At 47.2% G+C, this 24,735-nt stretch overlaps 2 protein-coding genes across 13 annotated transcripts in view; one reads left to right on the plus strand and one right to left on the minus strand.

Annotated features, from left to right (window-relative positions):
* Positions 1-4,369, plus strand: part of SMARCC2 (SWI/SNF related, matrix associated, actin dependent regulator of chromatin subfamily c member 2) — a 31,097-nt gene extending 26,728 nt beyond the window's left edge. For 8 of the 10 annotated variants that reach the window (XM_033137812.1, XM_033137827.1, XM_033137820.1 and 5 more), the window contains exons 28-29: positions 1,123-1,491; positions 3,877-4,369. In XM_033137812.1, the coding sequence (XP_032993703.1) occupies positions 1,123-1,491; positions 3,877-3,953 (446 nt within the window). In that variant the 3' untranslated portion in view covers positions 3,954-4,369. The remainder of the gene's footprint in view (positions 1-1,122; positions 1,492-3,876) is intronic. The other 2 variants (XM_033137875.1, XM_033137882.1) reach the window with 2 other exon arrangements.
* A 2,615-nt stretch (positions 4,370-6,984) lies between these two features.
* LOC117040241 (myosin light polypeptide 6) lies at positions 6,985-23,876 on the minus strand. 3 transcript variants are annotated; one of them, XM_033137905.1, is made up of 7 exons: positions 23,737-23,876; positions 23,392-23,419; positions 17,218-17,361; positions 14,861-15,034; positions 13,486-13,563; positions 12,733-12,772; positions 6,985-7,304 (listed from the first exon to the last, which is right to left on the minus strand). In XM_033137905.1, the coding sequence occupies exons 1-6, from the start codon at positions 23,737-23,739 to the stop codon at positions 12,744-12,746; spliced, it is 456 nt and encodes a 151-aa protein (XP_032993796.1). In that variant the 5' UTR covers positions 23,740-23,876; the 3' UTR covers positions 6,985-7,304; positions 12,733-12,743. The 3 variants fall into 3 exon arrangements, with proteins under 3 accessions (XP_032993796.1, XP_032993788.1, XP_032993805.1); XM_033137897.1 differs by lacking the exon at positions 12,733-12,772 and having other exon boundaries at positions 23,737-23,870; XM_033137914.1 differs by lacking the exons at positions 6,985-7,304; positions 23,392-23,419; positions 23,737-23,876 and adding an exon at positions 23,159-23,182 and having other exon boundaries at positions 12,744-12,772.
* Between the last annotated feature and the right edge of the window lie 859 nt (positions 23,877-24,735).

Raw genomic sequence — 24,735 nt, forward strand, 5'->3', positions numbered from 1 at the left:
ATGCTGCTTCCCCATTTCGTGTTAAGTGTACACATGAGGGGGTTGTATGAAAAGGCTTTAGAGATTGTACAACCCAGTAAATTGTGTGGTTGTGCTTCAGAGGGGCATGGAAGAAAGGCTTAGATCTGGAAGATGTGGGTTGAAGATGAGATTGGCAACAGCAGGCTCATGGTTTTGAGGAACTCGGTGTCTATTATTCTGTCTGCGAAACAGGGTTAATGCCAGCCTACACACCTCACAGGAGATTATGGGAATATGAAAGAGTAAACTTCAGTTCACATGCTGCTGCAGTGGCATTCAGGCCCACTTCCCTGTGGTCTGATCCTAAGCTATACCATAACAAACCTTTGCATGAGAAAGTCATCTGTTGAATGCAAATGTTACTGGAGCAACATACAACCAGACCACACAAAATAAAAATAAAATAAAAAAATTCCTTCTAGTAGCACCTTAGAGACCAACTAAGTTTGCCATTGGTATGAGCTTTCGTGTGCATGCACACTTCTTCAGATACATGCACACGAAAGCTCATATCAATGGCAAACTTAGTTGGTCTCTAAGGTGCTACTGGAAGGAATTTTTTTACTTTATTTTTATTTTGTTTCGACTACAGCAGACCAACACGGCTACCTACCTGTAACTAGAACCAGAGCACAGGTTCTTGTTGGGCTCTAATTTATGAAATGAGCCAAAGCTGCACATTCACACGTGTCATAAAAATGTGGAAGCAGCAATCATAAAGTGTCGGCCTTGCTTATAAAGCTGGACATTTTATTTCTTGGACAAAAATTCCACATTTTTATGAAGTACAGTATTTCTGGTTCTGGTTCCAAATCGTCCCAATAAATGTTCATTAAAATTATATATTCCAGCATCAAGTCAGTCTCCTGGGTGGGTGGTTGCTGCACATTGCGCTTCGAAGAATAATTTTTTGTGCCCCAGTTTGGTATATAGGCTGGGTCAAAGGTGAATGGTGTGCATTTTCTGACCATGCATGCTTAGGAGTCCAGCGCAGTGGGATCTTTAAACCCTATTGGATGCAAATGGGTCATGTTAAGTCATTGCTTGCCTGCTTAACCATCACACTTAATTAGTTCTTTCTGTCTCTCTCTCCCTCTGAAGCCCAGCCTCCGTTCCCAAGCCAGCAGCCATCCTCCCAGATTCTCCCTGGGGCAGTCCCAGCAACCGTTCACCCTGCCATGGCTGGTAATATCCCCTCGGCTCTGCCTTTCGGAATGCCTGCCTCCATCCCATTTAGCATGGCTAGTAACATAACAGACTCCATCGGCATTAACTTCCCTGCTAACACGCCCGTCCATCCAGTGCATGGTAACCTTGCGTGCAGCATGGCTAATCCGCCCATCGTCAACATCGCTAGCGCCCTGCACCCTCCTGCCACCCCACTGCCTCACGGTTCCGCAGCTGCCCAGAGCCCCGCTATCGTGGCAGCCATGCAGGGCAGCCTCCTTTCAAATGCTGGTGTTGGATCAGGTGAGAATTGACCCAGAGATCATGGCGGGATGGGAGACGGGGGAGAGGACTTCACATACAGAAATGCAAGCTGCTGTGCAAGATCATTAGGCTCGGGGCTGCTTCGTTTGTGGAAGCTTCCCCGCCTGCATTCCTGTGGCAAAATAAATGCATTACAATTCACAAGTAAATGTGGTGTGTGTGTTTCTTACACATACACACACCCCGAGAGTGGGGAACTTGTGGCCCACCAGGTGCTGTTGGACTCCAACTCCCATCAGCCCCAGCCAGCAGGGCCACTTACTAGGAATGATGGTGGTTGGATGTTCCCGAGTCCCTTTTAAGCCAAGATCCTATAAAGGAGGAAGTGGTCTCTCTCTGTTAGATACCTTGGACTAAGCCTGCTAAGCACTGTATTGCTCCTGGATAAGTTTTTTTCTCTCTCCCCCTCCCTGCCTTACACAGAAATTATGCCCATGTTTGGAAAGTGTCATGTGTGAAGCGGCCATAATGCTGTGCAAATGTATTAGGAGTGTCCTGGAGTTGAATAAATCAGCCTGAAGTCACGACATATATGCATCCAATCAACTTCACCACTTTGCCCTAGGAATGTCTTGCTACTGGAAGGATTTTTTTAATTTTTTTTAATTTTGTCTTAGAAAAGGAGTTACAGTTTATGCAGTTACATTCCACATGTGGCCACATTTATGTACCTTTTGCTGTTCAAAGCTCACTGTTACCTAGAGGCAGAATCTTGCCTTATACTTCATTAGTATCCAGGCATGGATTCTTTCTTTCGCTTTCTGCATCAGGGGCAGATGTGCAAACTATGCATATCTTTATATATTCACTTAATTAGACATCTTGTTTTAATAGTGACAGTTGAGATTTACAGTAGAATTGCAGCTTATCATACCTAGGCATCTCTGTCTTGGTTGAGTTAGGAAGATGGCTTTTCCATCTAGGATTAAATGTCTCCCCCCCCCCCAAAAAAAAGCATTGGAGAAAATAGCACGCAATGAGCTAGTGCTTGAAATTGCATCTCATATGTATTGTTTGGCATGGCTTGCTTGTTTTGAGCAAATCTTGAATTATTTTCACTAGATAATCATAGATAACCATGTCATCAGTTTTGTTGTTTCTTACATTCCATTTGCATTCTGTTGCAAACAGGAATAAGACCTTAAGTTCTCCCCCTGGGCAGCAGTAGATTACATTATGCTTTAATGACAAAGCCTAACCTTGTCATATCTGCTATGGGATGTGACATCAAGCAGTGCTGCGAGCCACTTTCTTCTCTAAACATACCACAAAGCAAACTGACAGCACATCCAGCAATTCATTTGCTACCTCCTCACCTGTTTTCTCTTTCAGGATCTAAAGTATTTATAACGAATTGTACTGTAGTGATGCTCTTCAGAATCGGAAGAAAATGCTAACAAATTGGCAAGGGATCTAAACTTTTCTGAAATTTGATTTGATAGGCATTAGAGGGGGCAATGCACTCACCTACTAAGGGGTCTGGGGTACTGAAATATCAGATTATTCTGCAATCTGATAGGGCACCAGGCTACAGAGACTGCTTGGCAGTAGGAATAGGGAGGTTGAGCCTTCTAAGTCTTTCCAGTGCAATGGATATTGATGTTCCAGTTTCCCTCCATTAGGGTTTTGAAGTACCTTATTTTTCGCTCCATAAGACACACTTTTTTCCTCCCAAAAATTAAGGGGAAATACCTGTGCGTCTTACGGAGCGAATGGTGGTCCCTGGAGCTGAATTGCCCAGGGGCCAAAAGAGGATCATGCTTTTTATTTTACAAAGAGAAAAGGGGGTGTTGAAAGGACCCCGCTCAGCAGCTGATCAGCAAGAGATCGGGAGAGAGATAAGAGTCCCCGGCTCCCTTTCAGCCCCGCCCTCTTGCCCAGGCCTCCATTGTTGAATGTGCTGCAGAGGGAGGTTGTTTGTTTCCCCAGCAACATGTGACTGGCTGATTAGATTATCTGTCTGGAAACTGTAGAAAAGGCTCCCTTTCCTTTAGAAGCTGCAGAAATGTGAGTTGAACCCCATAAAAATGAGGCTTTTCCTCTTTGCTTTTCCCCCTTTGCAAAAAAAGCTGCCAAACTTTTAGCTGATCCTCAAAAAAACAGGGCTTTTTTCCCTTTGCAAAAAAGCTGCAAAACTTTTACGGTAGCTGATCCTCAAAAAAAAAAACAGCTTTTAGAGGAGGAAAACCAGAAAAATATTTTTTTTCTTGTTTCCTCCTCTAAAAACGAGGTGCGCCCTATGGAGCGAAAAATACGGTAAATAAATGATACAAGAACACTCATTTTTTATCAGCAAGGTAATGCTTGTATTTGCAGCACCACCAACCTCCCCTAACGTCTCACTTCTCTCCCCTTCCAACCCAGATCAAGGGCCTTCACTTCAGCCGGATCCCATTGCTCCCAGTCCCAGCACGGCCACACCAGTCCCACCCACACAGTGAGAAGCTGCAAGCGGCGCTTCTTGGCGCTTCCTCGGTGAGCCCTGGTCACTTGGAAGGACAGGAAAACCCTAAATCGTGTTAAACATGGATTCTATTTGGACGGGTTTTAAAAAGGCTTCGAAACAGTGATCCAAGGAGGAAGAGGATTTGGCTGTACTGACTCCCTTCCCCTGTGTGTCTCTGCCCCTCCTCATGTCCCCAATGCTTTTTTTGTATCCAGTTGTACCAAGACTTTATTTAAAGGTGTTTTTAATTGCTGGGGTGGGGGTGGGGGCAGAGAGAAGAAATTATCTCCAAACAGCCACTGCTATTTATAGAGGGCTTTGATTTTAAACATGGTTGAAAAGGGAGTTTAACTCCCCCCTTGTATGTGTCTGTCTCGCTTTTTTTAAACAATAAAGAAAAATTAACAGAAATATTCTCCGTATCCTCTGCAGGGAAAACAGCAATCTACTTGGGAGTGGGCATATTTACAGGGAAGAAGGTATTGCAGCATGAGGGGGACGCGGTGTTTGTACCTGAGCAATTTTTTAAAAATTCACTGATGCAGGGAATTTTTACTTATGTGTAGTTTATGCATTAGAGAGTGGTTTTCAGCTGTTTGGGCAGCACTAGTTGATGTCAGAAACATAAAGGAGATAATTTTATCTGGAGACTTTTTTTTACACAAAAAGCTGAATTACTTGTTGAGAAAGCTTAGGAGGTCCCCAAATATATTTTAAAAAATACCCAGTTAACATCAGGGAACCAAAAAAGAATGAAATGGCTTTGAAGACAACTTAAGGTGAGCAGTTTTTAAAAGTTAAACGAGCTGCCACCCATGAGAAACTATTTGTTCCAATGAAGCATGAAAGCAAGCTGCAAGAGATCAACCTAATTTGAGGTGTGTGGAGAAATTGTTGACTCAACGGCTGCAACTTACAATTGCCTATGTTCGTTTTACATGTAGTCCTGTTAAGCTATAAATTACTTTCCTGCCATTTCCATTGTTTTTGGGATCCCTGTGATTCTTCTCTTTCATTACCCCACAAAATAGGGCTGCCTCTCACAAAAGTAACAGCGATGCCTTGTCCTTCAGGAGTGCGGATGTTTGCCTTTTTCGCCCTCCATCACATGGATTTCTTGCGCAGGAAGGGAAGGAGTAAGAGTGGTATTTGTTCAGTTGCTCAAGGCAAAAAAATGTGTAGCCTTGAAATTCTTTTAAAGCCTCGTTGCTCCAAAGTGGGCTCCTCACCCTACAAGGAGTAAACCACTTGCACGGCTCTGCCTAGGATGACAAGTAACACACTCCAGGATAAACTTCATCTGCTGTGTGCACGTGTTCACCGTCCACCGTTCCTTTCTGTACCTTTGCTGCTTTAAACGCAGCTCCTTTGTGCAACTTCAGAGGAGCAATTAATGTTTCCACTTTTGTCGTGCTGCCCTGTACCCGGTACTTGAAACTGCCCAGCCATACCCTGCAGCTTTTTGAAGCACAGAAACCTTAAGAGTTTAAAAGCAAATCCTTTGTCAAAGGGGGGAATGTGCAACATGCTAATTTTACTCCAGGTAGGACAGGTATGTGTAGGCATAAACATAACCATTTCCCCCTTTACAACCTATGCACAGTTCTATTTCCAGAGTTACAGGGAAGCCTTGTCTCTCCCCCCCCCCTTTTTTAAAAACTACTGGACCTCAGTTTGGCCTTACCACTTGCCTTCTAGATGAGACGTTTCTCCATTTAATGGATTACATTCATTCATTCATGTAACAGGCCTGACTAGTGCCCTACAGCTGCATACCACGAAAAAAGCCACTTTTCCCAGGGCTGTCTCTTCCATTACTATCTGCCTGAAGATCCCCAGTCTATTATCACGGCTCTCGTTTTGGTCACTAGGCAGTGGCATCTGCTCTCCTTCCCTTGCCACAGGCTTCAAAACCTCCCTCTTTTCAAATCCTGCTGTGTGGTGCACATGCCTTGCCCAGTTGCCTTTATTTGGTGCTGCTCCATGCACCCTTCCATATTAGGCTGCTTACAAAAGGAGGAAATGTGCCCTTCTGTTCAAAGCAGTCACGCTTTGACAGCTAGGATTAATTGAGGAGAGGGCCATTAACAATGGCTCAGGTTTTTGTTTTTCAAATTCCTGTCATTTTAAAATGGTAATAATGGAGAATGGCAGTAGCACTGTTTCCAAGAATGGTGAAGGAGGGCAGGCTATGGAGACGACTCCTTGACAGGGCAAAGCCCCCAAATGAGATATGTTCTAGGGCAGGGATGTCAAAAAGGTCTGTTTGATATCTGTGCTGCTGTTTTCATCCATGGCGATCTTTTTGTGAGTGACTTTACCCCCTTGCCTTTAACCCCCCCCCCTAAAATGGGGTTTTTCTCCTCCCTAAAAAAAGCTCAACTTTTGAGCTGAACCCCCCCAAAAAACAGGGGTTGATCACTGCCAGTATTTAATTATGAAAGTAGATCACAGTCTCTCGAGTTGGCCACCCCTGTTCTAGGGGAATCAAAGCTGTTCTCCATAAATTACTGGGTTTTACTGAGCAGCAACAAGACGTTGCAAGAATAAACAAACATGCTATGACCACTTTTGCAGAACCTGAAACAGCAACCCAAATTTACTCAGCCGTGTCCATTAATTTCAAAGGGTCTACTCTGAGTAAAACCTCATTGGATACCACTCAGTCTTCTCGATTTGTCTAATTTACACCCCACCTTTCCTTCAAGGTGACATTATTTTCTCCCCATTTTATCCTCACAACTACCCTGTAAGGAAGGTGAGGCTGAGAGTGTGTGTAAGCTTCATGGCCCAAGTGTCAGGATTTGAACCCTGGTCTCCCATGATTTAGTCCCAACAAATAGAGCTATAGCTAGAACTTACCAGTAGTTCTATGCTACTAACAGCATTTTTCGGTACTGTTCCTGCCAACGCAATTCAAACTGGCTCAGATGATTATAGGTACCAGAATCACAAGAAAAACCCTGTTTGAAGATCTCTGAACTCCAGCAGCTACTTTGGTTTTCAAGAAGTAACACTGCACAGTGTTAGTAAGACATTTTTGGGAACAGTTTATTAAAGCAACCAAGAGGAAATAAGCTGAACACTTCTGGAAATAAAGTGATGCGAGACAAGCCAGCAGTTTGCTTCCCTGCCCTTCAGGAACACCCCCTTCAGACAAATGTTTTTTTCTTCCTTTCCTTAGCCCCTGCCTCAAGGACTAAACCAAGAGGCCGGAGAAAGAGGGAACCAAAAGTAGTTTCAGACACAGATTAAAAAGGCACAAACATTTTAAGGATAAACTGGAAGAGGTTCTCGGGAGAAGCTAGAGGTGGTCTTCAGCCGCTCAGAACCATCCGCACCAACTCTGGGAAGAGAAAATAAAGCTGGTGTCAGAAAGGCACAGTCACGAACAGAACACGTAGGACCAGGCTAAACCTACTGGGGGAAATGGGACTTGCCAGAACATGGGGATTCATGGTTAGCAATGGCAATGAACAATCTTTCCACTAGAGGAGAAGCTTTCCTGTCTTTTCTCTACACAGCAGCCTTTGGCAACTTGGTGTCCTCCTGCTGCTTTAGGACTACAATGTCCATCAGCCCCCCAGGATCACAGGATGATCGGAGTTGTACTCCAAAACATCTGGAAGGCATCAGGTTGGTGACAGCTGCTGTAGAGCTACGTGCTGTACTGTATGTTGGAATTACAGAGGAATAGCACAAAGCTAATTATACCAGCTGACAGAAACGCTAAAACTGGTGTCCAGTTTCTTTGGATGCATAGATGGCTTTTGGTCACGAAATGAAAAAGGCTAGCAAACAAACCAGCAAGCACATCCTAGTTTCCTCTCCCTTCCCAACAGTTTTGGTTAAAGCCAGTCCCTGCCAGCAGTAGAGGATCACACAAGAAGTCCCACCCCCCTCCTCTCCGGCACCAATGTCCTGGGGGCTCTATCTGTGACCCACCCCAGTCCCAGTCCCGCATCTGTTAACGGACACTTCTAACAAATAATTTAATCAGGAAAAATAACTAGAGACAAGGAAACAAGAAGGCAACACGGGCAGAAGGAAGTACGGCCATTTCTAAAACTATTTGCCAGGCATCAGAATTCTGGAGTTGAACCTATGAGGATGCTCTGCTTTCTGCAGAGTGGAAAAAGTTGGAGAGACACTCAGCTACAGCAGAGAAAGGACTCAGCTTTCCGACTGAGCCTACCTAGGCAGAGAAGAGGGGCGGGCGGGCAGGCAGGCAGGCAGGCAGGCAGCCACAGCACAGGCCCTTAAAGAAAGACTGTCCAATTAACCTTCAGTTCAAGTGGAAACACTTCCAAGAGAGGGCAGGATGGGGGCTGAAGAGCTGGAGGGGTTGCCATGCACCCTGTACCCAATGAGAGCAGCTATGTGGAAGATTTTGCCGCCCCCCCCCAAAAATGAAGCACTGGATCCCCACAGAACCCAATCTGCATTTGCATTTAACATTGATGAAAGGTGCATTTTTTCCTATTTAAGGTTGCATGTATTCTGTACAGGCTCGGAAAACCACTGCAATTTGTGCTTAAAAAAAATAAAAATAAAGCAAGATTAGACTTCACTGTTGAGTAAGGTGAGGGAAGGTGGCACGCTGTTAGTTTTTTTTCCTGGGCCTCCCCTGTTGCTCAGCTGTACATCTCCCTGCTTCAGTCTACTCTTCTTTTTGCACTCCCTGCAACCTCAATTCTTGCAGAATTAAAGACAAATCCTTTAAACTGAGGGGGAAAGCTGCACCTCTAGACCAATATCAGACAAACATACTTGCCCCCAGATGACTTGAAATATAAGGATTTATAGTTTTATCATCATGATCTTGGTTTTTTTCATGCTGTGTGCCCTTGAGGACAAGGGGGTCTATAGGTTCAGACACAAGGCTTCATTCAGAGACTTATATACAGGTGAAACTCAAAAAATTAGAATATCGTGGAAAGGTTCATTTCTTTGAGTAATTCAACTTAAAAGGTGAAACTAATATATGAGATAGACTCATGACATGCAAAGAGAGATATGTCAAGCCATTATTTGTTATAATTGTGATGATTATGGCGTACAGCTGATGAGAACCCCAAAGTTGAAATTGTTAATTTGGGGTTCTCATCAGCTGTATGCCATAATCATCCCAATTATAACAAACAAAGGCTTGACATATCTCGCTTTGCATGTCGTGAGTCTATCTCATATATTAAACTCCAGTAGCTAATGAAAACAATTGCTTACATAAACGGACTTTTCCACAATATTCTAATTTTTCGAGTTTCACCTGTAGCTCTGCTATCTCAGAAAATACTCAAAATACAGTGGTGCCCCGCTAGACGAATGCCTCGCTAGACGAAAAACTCGCTAGATGAAGGCATTCGTCTAGCGGAAGGCTACCCCGCAAGACGAATTTGTCTATGGGGCTGCCTTGCAAGACAAAAAAATTTCCGATTTTTTTTCGTCTAGCGAAAACCACGGTTTACATTGCCCCTTCGCTAGACGAAAAACCCGCTAGACGAAAAAATTCGCAGAACGAATCTAGCAGGGCACCACTGTACCACCTTCTATTATAAAACCAACACCATGTGAGGGAGAGAAAGGTTTGTAGCAGTACTGTGAACACAATCGGCTCTAGCCTGGAAGCCACAAGACTCTTCTCAGATTGAGGCTACAGGCCGGTGCCCACACGGGGGCTGCAGCCAAAGCACGGTTCCAGACCCAACTACCAGCAAACCCAAGACGAGTTCGACTAGAAGGCTTATACGCAGGCTCACATTCTACTCTGCTCCAGTACAAAAGCAGCTCGCAAAAGCAACCTGCCATGCCCCACCCACCGAAAGTGACAGCTGGCGGAGCACCCCAGGGCCACGTCATTTGCGACGTCTTGCTATTGCACTTGTGCATGTCCTCTCCCCATGAGAGGGAGAGAAAGGAGCCTAAGCCACCAGATCTGGAGCGAGGAACAAGAGCACCCCCAGAATCGGGCTGCTTGCTAGCCTCATCATGGGACGGGAGCCAGGGTCCAAAGAGGAAGAGAGGTAAATGGGCAGGGAAGTCTGGTGGAATTGGGGGCGTCTACTGAAGAGAAAACAAGTGGGAGTGCACAAGTGCAAGGGAACCCCAAAGAGGTATTATGACACAAAAAAGGGGGCAAAGGCAGGGGTAGAGTGGCTGGGGACCCTCCCTTGCTGGAGGTATTCATGTAAAGGCTGGACAGACATCTCTTGGGGAAGTGCCAACTCTGCATCTCCTGTGTTAAGCAGGGAAACAGACCAGACCAGGGAACCTCTGGCCTTCCACATGTTGCTGAACTACAATAATCATCAGCCTCAGCCAGCATGGCCAAATTCAGCAACTGGTGGGCCAACAGGTTCCCCACACCTGGACCAGAACCTGGTCTCCAAGGCCTCCGTCCAGCTCCACTTTTTGAGCATAAATACACATTACAAGCCCACAAACTGATGATGTCCCCAGTCTCATCTGTAACAGTATGCAAAGCAGGACCTACGTGCTCAGTCCACAAGCCCTACCTATGGGCAGGTCCAGATGCAGTTGGGCCAAGAGGAGGTTGGGCCCCTGTGCAAAGCCCTTTGAAAACGCCTGCGGACCAAAACAGGGCACCTGCTCTCACTGTGGGAGGGAAGGTAAAAGGTAAATGACCCCTGGAGAGTTAAGTCCAGTCAAAGGCGGTCCTTCAGGCCGAGGGAGCCGGCGTTTGTCCAGACAGCTTTTTTGGGTCATGTAGCCAGCAGGACTAAACCGCTTCTGGCATAACGGAACACTGTGATGGAAGCCAGAGCGCACGGAAATGCCGTTTACTTTCCCGCCACAGTGGTACCTATTTATCTACTTGCACCGGCATGCTTTTGGACTGCTATGTTGGCAGGAGGTGGGACAGAGCAAGGGGAGTTCACCCATCGCACAGATTCAAACCGCCGACCTTCTGATCAGCAAAGCCCAAGAGGCTCAGTGGTTTAGACTACAGCGCAACCCATGTCCCTTCCCCTCACTGTGGTATCACTTGTGAACCACCCTGAGATCTATGGATGAAGAGCAGTATACAAATTTAATAAATAAATAAATATAATACCAGGCAAACCGACAGGTGGGAGGGCCCACAGCAAATAGGGAAGGTAAGAATCTGGCCAACCAACCGGATCCAGATCTCCACACCAAACAGAAAGGCATGCCCCAGTCAGTGTTCAAAATTCCCCAAGCACCAGGCATTTTGTGACTGGCATCTGTCCAATTTCAACCATGGGGAGATCTCTGGGTGCTAGGTTGGCAACTGACATCCCCATCTGGCCGGCCCCTCCAGCTTTCTTAAGCAGGTAAGCAGAAGAGCTTATTTACTGCATCTATACCCCACCTTTTTCTCCAAGGAGGACATGGTTCATCCCCCCCCCCCACTCAATCCCTAGAAAGACCCTGTCAGGTAGGTCAAGAGGTTGTGACTGACTCCAAGGTCACCCGGTGGGATTTGAACCCTGATCTCCCAAGGTCCTAGTCCAACACTCTAACCACTACACCACACTAGCTTCCTACAGTACTTCTCTACGGGGCGGCTATATAAATTAAGCAGGTAAATAAATATTGGAAAAGCAAAATATCAGCGAAGGATCTGAAATATTTTCCTTGAAGCTTGAAGTTTATTCTGGATCGTTTTGTGTGATGTTTTAATGTAAACTGCTTTCTTCTTTAAGAAATAAAGCATTATAGCAATGAAAATAAGATTATTATTATTATTAATAATAATAAATATTTTAACTGCAAAAAATGGTGCCTAGACATTCCACTGTGGCAACCAGGACCTAGGTTTAAGGTGCCTTTTGGCAATTAGCTTATACAGGTGAAACTTGAAAAATTAAAATATCGTGGAAAGGTTCGTTTCTTTCAATAATTCAACTTAAAAGGTGAAACTAATATGTGAGATAAGACTCATGACATGCAAAGCGAGATATGTCAAGCCTTTATTTGTTTTAATTGTGACGATTATGGCGTACAGCTGATGAGAACCCCAAATTAACAATTTCAACTTTGGGGTTTTCATCAGCTGTACGCCATAATCATCACAATTATAACAAACAAAGGCTTGGCATATCTTGCTTTGCAATTGTATTATCCAACTGAAAATTTTCTATATATATAGAGGTTTTAAATTGGAAAACTGTTTAAACTGTATCGGCTTAAATGTTACATGATGTATTGTTGTTATTGTTGTTTGGATATGGGCCAATGGACGTAATAAAATTACTACTACTATCTCGCTTTGCATGTCGTGAGTCTATCTCATATATTAAACTCCAGTAGCTAATGAAAACAATTGCTTACATAAATGGACTTTTCCACGATATTCTAATTTTTCGAATTTCACCAGTTTCTAACACTGGCCCTAGTACTCGACAACCGGGGGGGGGGAGAACCCCACGGATCCAAGTTCGTGACTCTCCCCACTGCAACAATTAAGCTGCCCCTCATGCTGCCACCGGCATCCCTGTCCCACAACTGTGAGGTTACACAGGCACAGTCTTGCTTTAGCCAATCAGAGCTGCCTCATTTCCCCAGACACCCTCGCTTAGATAAACAGAGTCAGCTACATGCAGAGACATGCTGGAAGATGGGGAGAAACAGAGGAAGATGCTGAACAAGAAGGATGGGGAAAAGTAACAATGAAGAGCGCCAACAAAAAAATCTTCCTTTTTTTTTTTTTTAGGTCAACGAAAAAAAAAAAGGAGGCTGTTAAAAATATATAAGGTATATATAATAAGGTAGGTTTGGAGGAGGCGTACCCCGTTCGAATTCACCCTGATAAGATGTGTCTCACAAATGCTGTAGAAAGGAAGAAACATCAAAATTGATCAAACAAATGAACAAACGAAACTGGACACATGGACATAAAACACACACACAACACACCCCAGCCCATTCGAGGCTCACAGACACAGCACCACGTTAGGAGACCTTGCAGTCTTTGTGAGTTGTTATCTGCACAACCCGCCTGAAGTGTTCATGCAGCCAAGAGAGCCTCTGCTGCAAAGGACTCTGTCGCAGACAAGGAAACTCACCCACGCCCCCCCACCAGCAAATCACCCCAAAAAGCTAAATGGCACACATCACTCTTCCCGATTGAACAGGTTACCTGCAGGCTCCCCGTGACAACACAAAGCAATGGAATGAAAGTATGGCAGGCGTGAACACCCTCCTGAATTATACGCAGGTGTGGGTGGGTATACAGAAATGAGGAAGGAGAATGGCTCACTAGATGAATCAAAGGACAGGAGTGCCTGCACAGATGTCAGATACGCCCAAGTCAACTGGCCTCCCCAACGGCATAGTGTTAGACCAGAGCTCTGTAGGTGATGTTCTCTTCATTTAGACATGAGAAAATGTCTAACCGAAAGAAGCTCCAGACCAGGCGCCATCTAGTCACGCCAACGCTAAGCTCTTCCTCATCTACGTAGCATGGAGGAAGATGGCAGGGCCCCCTCCTCGCGAGAACAGTGCACAGCAACCGAGAGGTCACCAACACCTCTGTCCCTCACCTTCATAGTTAATGCAGCCATTGCTGTCTTCATGGCCGGCCACAAGCATCTCTACTTCTTCCTCGGTCATCTTCTCCCCTGCAGGAAAAGTAGGTTGATCTGAGGAGGTCTGGGCTGGGTTGCAAACGCCCTCCACAAAACGCGTCACAAGCAACAAGCAGAACACACACCCTGGTTTAAATAGTCACAAGGAGGAAATCTGGGCAAGTGAGTGGGGGAGGGGGTGAATTACTGGCTGGCGTGACAAGCAGAACTAGTGTACAGACTAGGAATGGAATGCAGGTTTGGGAAGTCAAGTAAGTGTTCACTGGAACACACACAGCCGTTTTCTAATACTGTATTGCAATTAATGGGGAACGCTCAAGCAGCAGGATACATGCATAAGAGGTCCTGGGGGAAAGACACTATTCTATGGGAGAGGCAGCCCTCTTTGTGCACTCATCCCACTAAAGGAGTCAAGTGACAAGCTCACTTTTGATCAGGGCTTCTCTCTCCCTCTGACAGGGCATGCATGGGCCCAGCAAAAATACTCAAGGATCGGTGCACCCCAATGCCCAGACAAGGCACAGAGGGGGGAGATTGTGGTAATAGCAATCTGCTGCTAATCACCCAAGAGCTTCCATTCTGAAACAAATGGGGGCAAGCAACTAAAATGGAACACTAATTTGAAAAACCAATGCTGTATCTTGTATCCTGATCACACGTGAGGATCGCAGCAATCTCCCATCCAAGGGTTTGGGCCAAGGCCATAAGACGCTTTGCTGCAGGAATTCTGGAGCACTGAATTCTTCCACAGTGTGCATGCGTACGCGTACGTGCACACAGTAGATGACTGCAATCCAGATACACAATTCGAGTTCCAAGCAGTTATGCATAGGACTACAGTACAGTGGTACCTCGCTAGACGAATGCCTCGCTAGACGAAAAACTCGCTAGACGAAAGGCATTCGCTAACGGAAGGCTGACTCACAAGACGAATTTTCCTATGGGCTTGCCTCGCAAGACGAAATTTTTTTGCGATATTTTTTTTTTCCAAACCGCTCTTCCCCCATTGGTGCTTTGCAAGACGAAATTTTCGCTAGACGACAGCACTCGCAGAACGAATTAATTTCGTCTTGCGAGGCACCACTGTATAAGAATTCCAGCTATTTTATTCTGCAAGATTGACGCCTATAAATTAGAGAGGCGGGTGTTTTTTCAGGTTCTTTCAGCGTTATGAGTTGGAATCGTGCATTCACACCCAATCTGGCACCACGGTATACTTTTGAGAAGCGTCTGGAGAACCAAGCAAGTCAGGAATGGATTCTCTCAGCTGCCAAGCTTAGAAGCAAGGCAGGAAGCCCCCTGGATGCGACCCAGTCTTCTCCAGCCATACCTAGGGTGACAAGCACATGGCGTATCTCTGCTCCCATGACCGTCCCGTTGCCCTCCTTGTCAAAGACCCTCAGCCCCTCCACATAATCCTCGAAGCAGCCTTGGTCCTTGTTCTTGGCAATGGTCTGCATCATGGGCAGGAACTGCTCAAAGCTCAGGGTCTTCACATTCATTTCTGTGAAAAGAGCACAGTGGGGGAGGGGAGACAAGGCGTCACGGATGGATTACGAGTCTATGACATTCAGCCAAGCTAAAGTTGTGATCTCTCAAAGACTGAGGGACACTGCTAGACAAGAGGATATTGCCCTTGTGAAACCTGAGATGTTTTTTGGGGGGATCAGATATTCCAGATTTCACCAGCCCCTTATCTGGCGGAAATCCACTATGTGGAATACCGCAGACTCCTCACAGCCGCTAGGTTAAATGTTCTGGAATTGGCGGTTTTGTGGGGAAGATACAGGGGGGGGGGGGTTCCATATGCCCAGAGATCCTGTCCCTGTGCCCAGGGAGCGGTTGAGTCAACTGAACATATCCTTTTGACCTGCCCATTTTATGCAGATCTTAAGACAAAAACTTACAGCTCCAATCCTAGGCCAATTTAGCCTAGTAGACAGAGAAAGACAGGTTTTGTTTTAGTTGAACAATTTCACTGGTACCACAACTTTCTTGGTGGCCAAATTTCTTTTCTTTTTTTGGCCCTTAAATGCTGTAAGGTTAAAATCGACAGTATTGACATGGGTCTAAATGTATAATCTACTTCTCATTGTATGTTTTAGTGTTAAGCTTAGATGTTTTAATTTTTGTACGGATGATGATTGTGTACTGACGGTCAAATAAATTTTATTGATTATTGATGGATTATGGCCCCAGAGGATTGGGTGGGGAATCTAGACGTTTCCCTCTCTCGCTTGCTCCTTTTCTAGGTTGGCCTCTGGCCTTCAGAACAGATTCAAAGGCTCAGATTAGGTGCATTAAGATTACGAATGCATGGTGTGAGAGAAAGCAGATGGAGAAGTGGACATTTCCCCTCCCTCTCGGATGATACTAGAACTCAGGGCCATCCGAATGAAGCTGAATTCCGGAAGATTCAGGGCAGTCAAAAAGAAGCACTGCTTCACCCAGCACATCATTAAACTAAAACTGGTTCCCACAAGTTCGCAGTGACAGCCACCAACTTGGGTGGCTTGAAGAGGGGATTAGAAAAATTCATGGAGGATAAGGCTGTCAAGGGCTCCTAGCCACCCAACGGCCATGGGTCTCCCCTGTGGGGAGGCACTTTGCTTCTGTATTCCAGTTGCTGGAAGCCACAAGTGGGAACAGTACTGTTGCGGTCAGGGCCTGCTTGGGTGCCCCTGGGAGAAGAAGAGTTTGGATTTGATATCCTGCTTTTCACTACCCGAAGGAGTCTCAAAGCGGCTAACACTCTCCTTTCCCTTCCTCCCCCACAACAAACACTCTGTGAGGTGAGTGGGGCTGAGAGACTTCAGAGAAGTGTGACTAGCCCAAGGTCACCCAGCAGCTGCATGTGGAGGAGCGGAGACACGAACCCGGTTCACCAGATTACGAGTCTACCACTCTTAACCACTACACCACACTGGCTCTCTGGGGGGAGTACTGGATGCTGAAAAAGAATGGGCGTGTAGGACCTTAAGGTCCTCAAATAATAATCTTTTGGAGGTCCCGAGCAACAAAGATGCTAGGTTGGCCTCAACTAGGGCCAGGGCCTTCTCAGTATTGGCACCGACTTGGTGGAACAGTCTATCACAAGAGACCAGGGCCCTGCGGGATTTGGCATCTTTCTGCAGGGCCTGCAAGACGGAGCTGTTCCACCTGGCCTTTGGGTTGGTTTCTGTTTGATAGTTATGCTTCATTCTTTTATTGGTGGGCTATTTGAAAATGAGACTGCAGTTTTAATATTGAATTTTTAAATTTGTATTTTAATCTGTATTTAAAATTGATTTATTACTAATCCGACAGGATTCTTCTTATATTCTTACTTCATCCAGGTGCAGGATCCCTGATAAAATAGCTGCATTTTGTGACCTGTGCTTATTTTGTTGGCAAGAGTAAATGAAGAGCTGAGGCACCAACGGCCCACACTCTTGCACTGGGAGTCTTGCTCAGCTGTTTCTGAGTTGTGGGCAAATGACCAGGCAGGTTTTTGTCCACACAATTGCTAGGAAAACTCTTTAAAAAACAAAACAAAACAAAACAAAAACTAGCAGCCAGGTTTGCAGGTTCTACTATAAAAGCCAAGTGGTCTCCGTTTAAACCACACACTGATCAGGGACCTTTCCCTCAGGAGAGCACGGAGACCCTTTGAACCCCAAAACTGCTCCCGTAAAAGGGCCCACTCACCATCGCTCTTGGGGTTCCCCAGAACTTTCATGACTTCCGCATTGGTAGGATTCTGGCCCAGGGCTCTCATGACATCGCCACACTGGCTGTACAGGATCTTGCCATCTCCAGTTCTGTCAAAGAGCTGGAAAGCTTCCTTGAACTCTGCAGGGAGTCACAGAAGGTGAAGAGGTAAGACACAAAACAATTGGGGGGGGGAGAGAGTGGTCAAGACACCGAACCACATATTCCTTTCATATCCTCCACCACCACCACCCCGCAAAAAAACCCAAAACAAACCTTGAGATATGTATTTTCCCGTTCCTTGTGGTTGCCTCTCCTTTTTTTAAAGACAGCCTATTTGCACCCACACAATTCACCCACATATTTTCAGGCTGCAGTAAGATGCCCCCTTCCCTAGGCATGAATGCCACCGGACACAGCCGGACTCTGCCCTGCCTGCCGCCTGCGCTCCGAATTGTCACCCCCCCCCCCAGGATGACACCCGGGGTGGGCTGCAGCCCCCTTCCTACGCCACTGCTTCCAGGAGCCTAGAATTCAACCTTCCTATTAACTGGGCAGCTAGATAATCTTCCATTTAAGGCACAGCCTGTTTCTTCACCAAGCAGGGTCTGCTTTCTTCAGGCACAAAGAAACTGGAGCCTTAAAAAGTAACAAGATCTGTATAGAAAGACTAGGACAGAAAAGAATGATCAGAGAATGGCTATATACCCCAGAAAGACAGATAGATGGATATTTGAAGGGGGGGAAGAGAGTCTTGGTAGCAACAAGGGGTGCAACTGCCTGGCAGAACAATCTCTCCTCTTCTCTCTCCACATGCTATTCTGAGGGTCCCGTCCCCCCAAGTCAACTGGGGGTCACGAGGGGAAGGTAGAAAGCACCATCGCGCTAGCAAGAGTCCATGCGCTGGCTCCTGTTCAGTTGGATCCGGCCGAATTTTATTTGGCTCTAAGAAAATTAGCTTCCATAGCCTAGAGTACACTTGGGTCAGACGCTGGAAAGCTCTGTGCTCATTGTACAAGTAGTACAGTTTTAGAAGAAAATGGAATCTGCAGCCCCTGTTGAGTCCACCTGTATCAGATCCTGCCCTGCCCACCTTGGACAGCCATGCTGGTGTCACCAATCCAATAGCCAGGAAGGTTAACAACACTCAACCATTAATTTGTTTGTATTCCTATTTCATTACATTTGTGCCCATTAGAAGCTTCTGTTATCAAGATCTCATACAGAATATTAATAATTCCATGTGCAGAGTTGAAGAAAGCTGGGTAAGTTTGAGAACATTCCTGGAGCTGTATGAAGTCTAGTTGCCATATGGACAGCTCATGAGCCACCTGAATGATTTGTCACTTTTAAGCCAAGGGAGGGAGAGATACACACACACACACACACAAACACACACACATATCCAATAAACTGGAGGTGTCAAGGACTGGTTTCTTGGCCTTTCAGCACTCAGCTATGGCCTCTCCTAATTGTGGAACACTTTTTCAAAAGCTGCAAGCTTACACCTACAGTGGTGCCCCGCTAGACGAAAATAATTCGTCCCGCGAAAATTTTCGTCTAGTGGAGTTTTCGTCTTGCGGAGTGGCAATGGGAGCCGCGCTCCGCAAAACGAAAAAAAAAAAGACGAAATTTTTTCGTCTTGCGAGGCAGCCCCATAGACTTTTTCGTCTATCGGGGCAGCCTCCCGCTAGACGAATGCTTTCGTCTAGCGAGTTTTTCGTCTAGCGAAGCATTCGTCTAGCGGGGTACCACTGTACCTTGAAATCATTCCAAATTAGGCTACTGCAGCATTACAGCATGAGGCAGTCCTTGAAGACTACAGAAACTACAACAGGTGCAAAAAATGCAGCCGCCAGAATGCAAACAAACCAAAACTATTTGACTCATATTACACCAATCTCCACTGACTCCTTGGTTTACACTGCAGACCACCGTACAGCTGCTGCTGCTTCTCTCAGGCCAGCACAGCTCTCAAGAGCGGGACAGGAGCCAATTTTGGGTCCACTGCCAATTGTGGGTGGGCAACCACTCTCCCCAAACACTTGAGCACCCCACTGCACCCTGTTCCCCCAGAGCATACCTTGAGGCAGACAGAGGGGGGTGCCACCCGTCTCTGGCAGAGGGCCTTTTACAACAGAACTAAGAGCACTTTAGGGACGCGGGTGGCACTGTGGTCTAAACCACCGAGGCTCTTGGGCTTGCCGATCAGAAGGTCAGCGGTTCGAATCCCTGCAACGGGGTGAGTTCCCATTGCTCGGTCCCTGCTGCTGCCAACCTAGCAGTTCAAAAGCACGTCAAAGTGCAAGTAGATAAACAGGTACCACTCCAGGTAAACGGCATTTCCGTGTGCTGCTCTGGTTCGCCAGAAGCAGCTTAGTCATGCTGGCCACATGACCCGGAAGCTGTACGCCGGCTCCCTCGGCCAATAAAGCAAGATGAGCGCCGCAGCCCCAGAGTCGTTTGTGACTGGACCTAATGGTCAGGGGCCCCTTTACCTTTACCTTTAAGAGCACTTTGCTCCTAGAGAAGGGAGAAGCAGCAACAGAAGGATCCAGAGGCAGCTACAGCTTCTGGAATTCAAATAGGGGGGCTTGCTTATGTGAGTTCCCACAAGATTCCCTAACAGCAGAGGATTTTAATTGTGTGGGGGGGGGAGGTCCATACTTAATATATAGTTGTATGCAAGGGTGGCCTTAAGTGGTAGCAACTTAAGTGGGACCCCTGACCATTAGGTCCAGTCGTGTCCGACTCTGGGGTTGCGGTGCTCAACTCACGTTAATGGCCAAGGGAGCCGGCCTACAGCTTCCGGGTCATGTGGCCAGCATGACTAAGCCGCTTCTGGAGAACCAGAGCAGCACATGGAAACGCCGTTTACCTTCCCGCCAGAGTGGTACCTATTTATCTACTTGCACTTTGACGTGCTTTCGAACTGCTAGCTGGGACCGAGCAACGGGAGCTCCCTCCGTTGCGGGGATTCGAACCGCCGACCTTCTGATCAGCAAGCCCTAGGCTCTGTGGTTTAACCCAGAGTGCCACCAGCGTCCCTAAGTGAGGCTTAAGTGGAAGCAACTCAGGGGGTGAGGAGGAGACAAGAGCCACTCGGGATCAGCTATTAAGATTTTCGCATACTGCAGTGCCTTGTCTGCCCTTTCCAGATTGAAGACCTGTTTTAGAGAGATTATCCCCGTCCGCTTCCAACGATGCTTTTGCCTAGCCACAAATTCCAAAGCAGCTAATTGCTCTGGACGTTCAGCTGAAGATGCTTGCGTGTTTGTTACCTCAAAGCCTCCCGCCTCGCAGGAAGCGCCAGGGTCATCTCCGCAAAGGAATCAGCCAGGGCCCCCACCCCCCACACAACTGTGGCAATGCCACCTAGGCTAGCAGCAGGATATCATTTGTACCAGACAAGGATTAGCAAAGGGGAAGTGTGTGACCCAGAGAGAACCTGCTTGGCAGAAGGTACCAGAAAAGATAATCAGGGCCCAGATGAAGGGGGTGGGGAAAGCTGCAGCTCAGGGATGGAGCGTCAGCTTCTGCCTACAGAAAGTCCCAAGTTCGAACCCTGGCATCTCCCTAACCCCCTTCCTGAATCCCTGGAGTGTCACTGCCAGCCAGTGTAGGCAATACTGAGCTAGAAAGACCAATATTCTCACCCAGCGTAAGGCCATTTCCTATATCCTTTGAGTTTCCTATTTTGGGTCCACTGCCAATTGTGGGTGGGCAACCACTCTCCCCAAACATTTAAGTTAAATGGAGCCATTTAAGTGATTGTTCGCTTTTAAAGCAGGAGGAAAGGGCACGAATGTCGTTCTTTGTGGGGGTGCCATTTTATGCTCACCCACCCTCCTTTTTTCCAATATGTGCAGAGATGGTGTGATGAGAGACACACATGCATCCAATTAACTGGAGATGTCGAGGAGTGATCTTAGGGCCTTTTACTTGCAAACACTGAGCTTCAGCCTCTCTTGATTCCGGAACACTTTTTCCAAAGCTGCAAGATTGCACATGTCGTCTTAAGACAACTCCAGATGAGACTCCTGCTACATGAAGCACATAAGGCTGCCCTTGAAGACTCTACAGAAACTGCACTACAGTGCAATACACAGCAGCCAGAAGGCAAACAAGCCCTCAGTCACTAGACTAGAGCATGAGACTCTTTATCTCAGGGTTGTGGGTTTGAACCCCATGTTGGGCAAAAAGATTCCCAAATTGCAGGGGGTTGGACTAGATGACCCTTGTGGTCCCTTCCAACACCCCAATTCTATGACTATGATTCTAAACAAAAGCAATTTGAGTCCTATTACATCAAGGCATCTGAACTGACTTGTGACTTAATTCCTATCCCAAAAATTGGGAAATCAAATTGTTGTCACTGCAGCTTAGCTTGCTTTGCTTTATGGTTGAGCTGTTAACTTGGTTTTTTTTTACTGGACTTGGTCTTATGGTTTGTGTAATTTTTTTATACGGTTACCTCTTTATTAAAGAATTAAACATTCAGGGAAAGCAGATTATAAATGCTTAGAAATAATAAACTGTGACACAGCCTATAATAACAGAAGACATGGATTTTAAATTATTTTAACTGTTATTAGTTTTGAGTTTAAGTTTTACTGTTCTCAAGTTTATTGCACCAAAACGGTATTTCATTGTTGCAAAGCACCTCGGGTGAAACACAGGGCAGTCAATAAAACACTTCTACAAATAAAAAAAGGAAGTTCAATTTGTAACACGAAGCGCATGGAACATTAGCTGCAACTAAACTCCCCTCAAAACTATAACCGGCATGTAGATGTATCCCGCTTGGATCGAAAAAATCTCAAGAGTAAGTCTAAAATTAGGAAAACCACAGACCCCCTTGCCAGCCTCAGTCTCAAAACATGCACACACACAAAACATGCAAGCATCGGCTACAACCCTTTGCGGGGAGGAAGCTTTAGGGCTCAGGCAACTCCTCTCCAAATGCAGTGGGCTCAATGCACAACGATATTAACACTAATGGAGCCTCCCAGCTTGCTTCCAACAGGGATGTGAACTAAGCTACAGCCACAGAGCTGCTGCTCCCCCCCAAAAAATCTTCAGAATTGCAAGACTCCCTTGCCAATAGGAACCTCTCCTCATTTGCCTCCCAGCGCCTGGGATCCAGGCTGGAATGTAACCAATGCAGCAGCTCCCAGCCCGGCCTGCTCCAAAATGAGTTTCTTGCCCATATAAGGAAACCAAGAGAACAGAATCCCGGCGCCCATCTTTCGCTCGTCCGCTCCTGCAAACCGGGGAGGCAGCAGCGGGGTCTTGCACGGCCTGCGGGGAAGATCCCGCCCCGGCTGAAGTCTGGACGCCCGCCGGGCACCCAACCGCGCGGCGTTAGAGGAGGAAAAGCAAGCAGCCATTTCCACCCGCCTTGCCCAATCGCACATCCTGCTTCTGCACAACCCTAACCGAGCCGCGACCGGCTCCTCCTGCTTCGGGAACGGGCTGCCCGGGTCAACTCGCGCGCCTCCAGCTCCCCCTCGCCCCGTTCTCTCCGGCGCACCGACCGGCGTTTCCCAGATCTCGCCGCCGGCGCGCAAAAGCGCATTTGCCCCGCGCAACGGCCGGGAGGGGACCTGGGTGGGTCCTTTCCAGGCGGCCCGAACCAGGAAATGCATCATGCATGAGCCACGAAGCGGGCGGGGGCGCCGACCTGAAGTCCAACGGATTCCCATGCAAAAGGGTTGGGCCGGGGTGGGGACAACTTTGGAGAAAGGCTCCATTCGAGCAGCCGGCTTCAGACACAAACACACACACACACACACACAGAGGCCTAAGCTTGACAAAAGCTTAAATACACAACTCCCCGGGGGGGGGGAGGAGGGAGACACGGAAGGGCGTATTAGCAAGGAGGCCGGGGAACGTGTTAGTTAACACGGGGCTAGATTTCGTCCACACACTAACTCACCATTGCGGGGTTGTGATGAAGAGGTGGGTAGGAGGGAGAGAGAGCAGCTAGAAGGAGAGAGAGGGGTGGGGGGGGAAAGAGTCATAAGCCCCAAATCAGGCCCCTAAGCAGATTTAGGGCGCCCACGGTTTAAACCTTAGGATTTCGACATTAAGCCCTGGCCCGCCGCCACCCACGGGGTTCCCAAGTGCTTCCCAAAGTGGGAGCGCCCAGAAAGAGATGCGGGCACCTACCAGCGGTCTGATCTTCCGAGAAGTCGCACTGCGAAGGAAATCAGAGAAAAGCCGATTACTATTTGGGGGTGGGGGGGAGAGAGAACAACAGCAGGTAAGTGCAAGAGGCGCGAGAGAGCGCGTTTCTGCTTGCAAGGACCCCCTTTTGCCAACTTCTGGTGCGCACTTGGACTTGCTGCTGTCGGCTCCCCGCCGAGCCTGGCGGGTCCTTGGCTTAGAAGAAAAACAGCAGTCCCCGGATCCAGGTCCCTTGCTTTTGCTGGATCCTTAACCGCACAGCCTGGATTTCCACTCTCCCCCCCCCCGCCCCTCCCGCAGCGCACAAATCTATCACAAAGCACCCACCATGATTCCGGCTGCTCGCAGTTCCTCTCGCCTGGCGCTCTGACGCTTCCCTCCTTCCGCCCTGAACGTGTGCAAAGTCTTTCTGCTGGTTGGGCTCTGAGGTCAGCACGCAGGCACTCGCCCCGGATTGGCTGACGAGGAGCAAAAAATGGATCGACGTTATGCTAAGCAGAGGCTGCATTTTTCAAGAGACAGGAGTGGGCGGAGTTCCCCCGATCTCTCCCTCTCCTATGCAAAGCTAGGGAGGAAAGCGCCCGAGCTTTTTTGCCTATAGATGGGCTGCTGAGATGACAGTCTCGCGGGCTGAGGCTGTTGCCTTAGAAGGAGCTGCTGCATTGCATGCTGGGAGATGTAGTTCTTTTTTTAACCCCAAAAATAAAAGAAAACATTATGTCTGCCTGTCTGAGCTGTAGTTCTGGGTTATTGGGGATTAAACCAGGCTAGGTAGGTGCAAAAAGAGAGCCAGATTCTTGAAGCGTTGTAGAAGAGGAGATTTCTTCAGGTGTCGCATGCATAATGAGCCACACCTGCTGAAATTCTTCCAGGCAGCTGTTAAAGGTGCAGAAGCCCCGCCTTTTTTTCCACCTGCCCACCTTATTTAAGTGCAGTGTTTGCTTCATCATATTTCCTTACATGACAGCAATGTGTTGTTTATTTTTCTAACTAATTCACAGTTTAATATGCATCAGCATGGCCAGGCACCTGCAAAGGATCCAAGGACTGAGGACCTGTCACAGGTGGTGTGATGGGCTGGCCCTGCTCATCTGATCTCCAGTCAGTTGCGTTGCAGCTGCTTACCAGGAGGGGTGAGCTGGCACAGGGCAAACGCACGGTTGGAGCCAATCCAGGATTCCTGATGATGTGTTTGTACCGCACCAACCTCCCTTCTTTCTGCCTCAACTCTCTACCTCCTAATAAGCAGCAGAAATGTTACCGCCCAAAGGTCAGGTGAGCAGCAGCCCCCCAACACGCTTAGCAGAACTGTTGCCCTTGACGGGT

Source organism: Lacerta agilis, chromosome 2 (genome assembly GCF_009819535.1).
Source record: "Lacerta agilis isolate rLacAgi1 chromosome 2, rLacAgi1.pri, whole genome shotgun sequence".
Classification (NCBI taxonomy): domain Eukaryota; kingdom Metazoa; phylum Chordata; class Lepidosauria; order Squamata; family Lacertidae; genus Lacerta; species Lacerta agilis.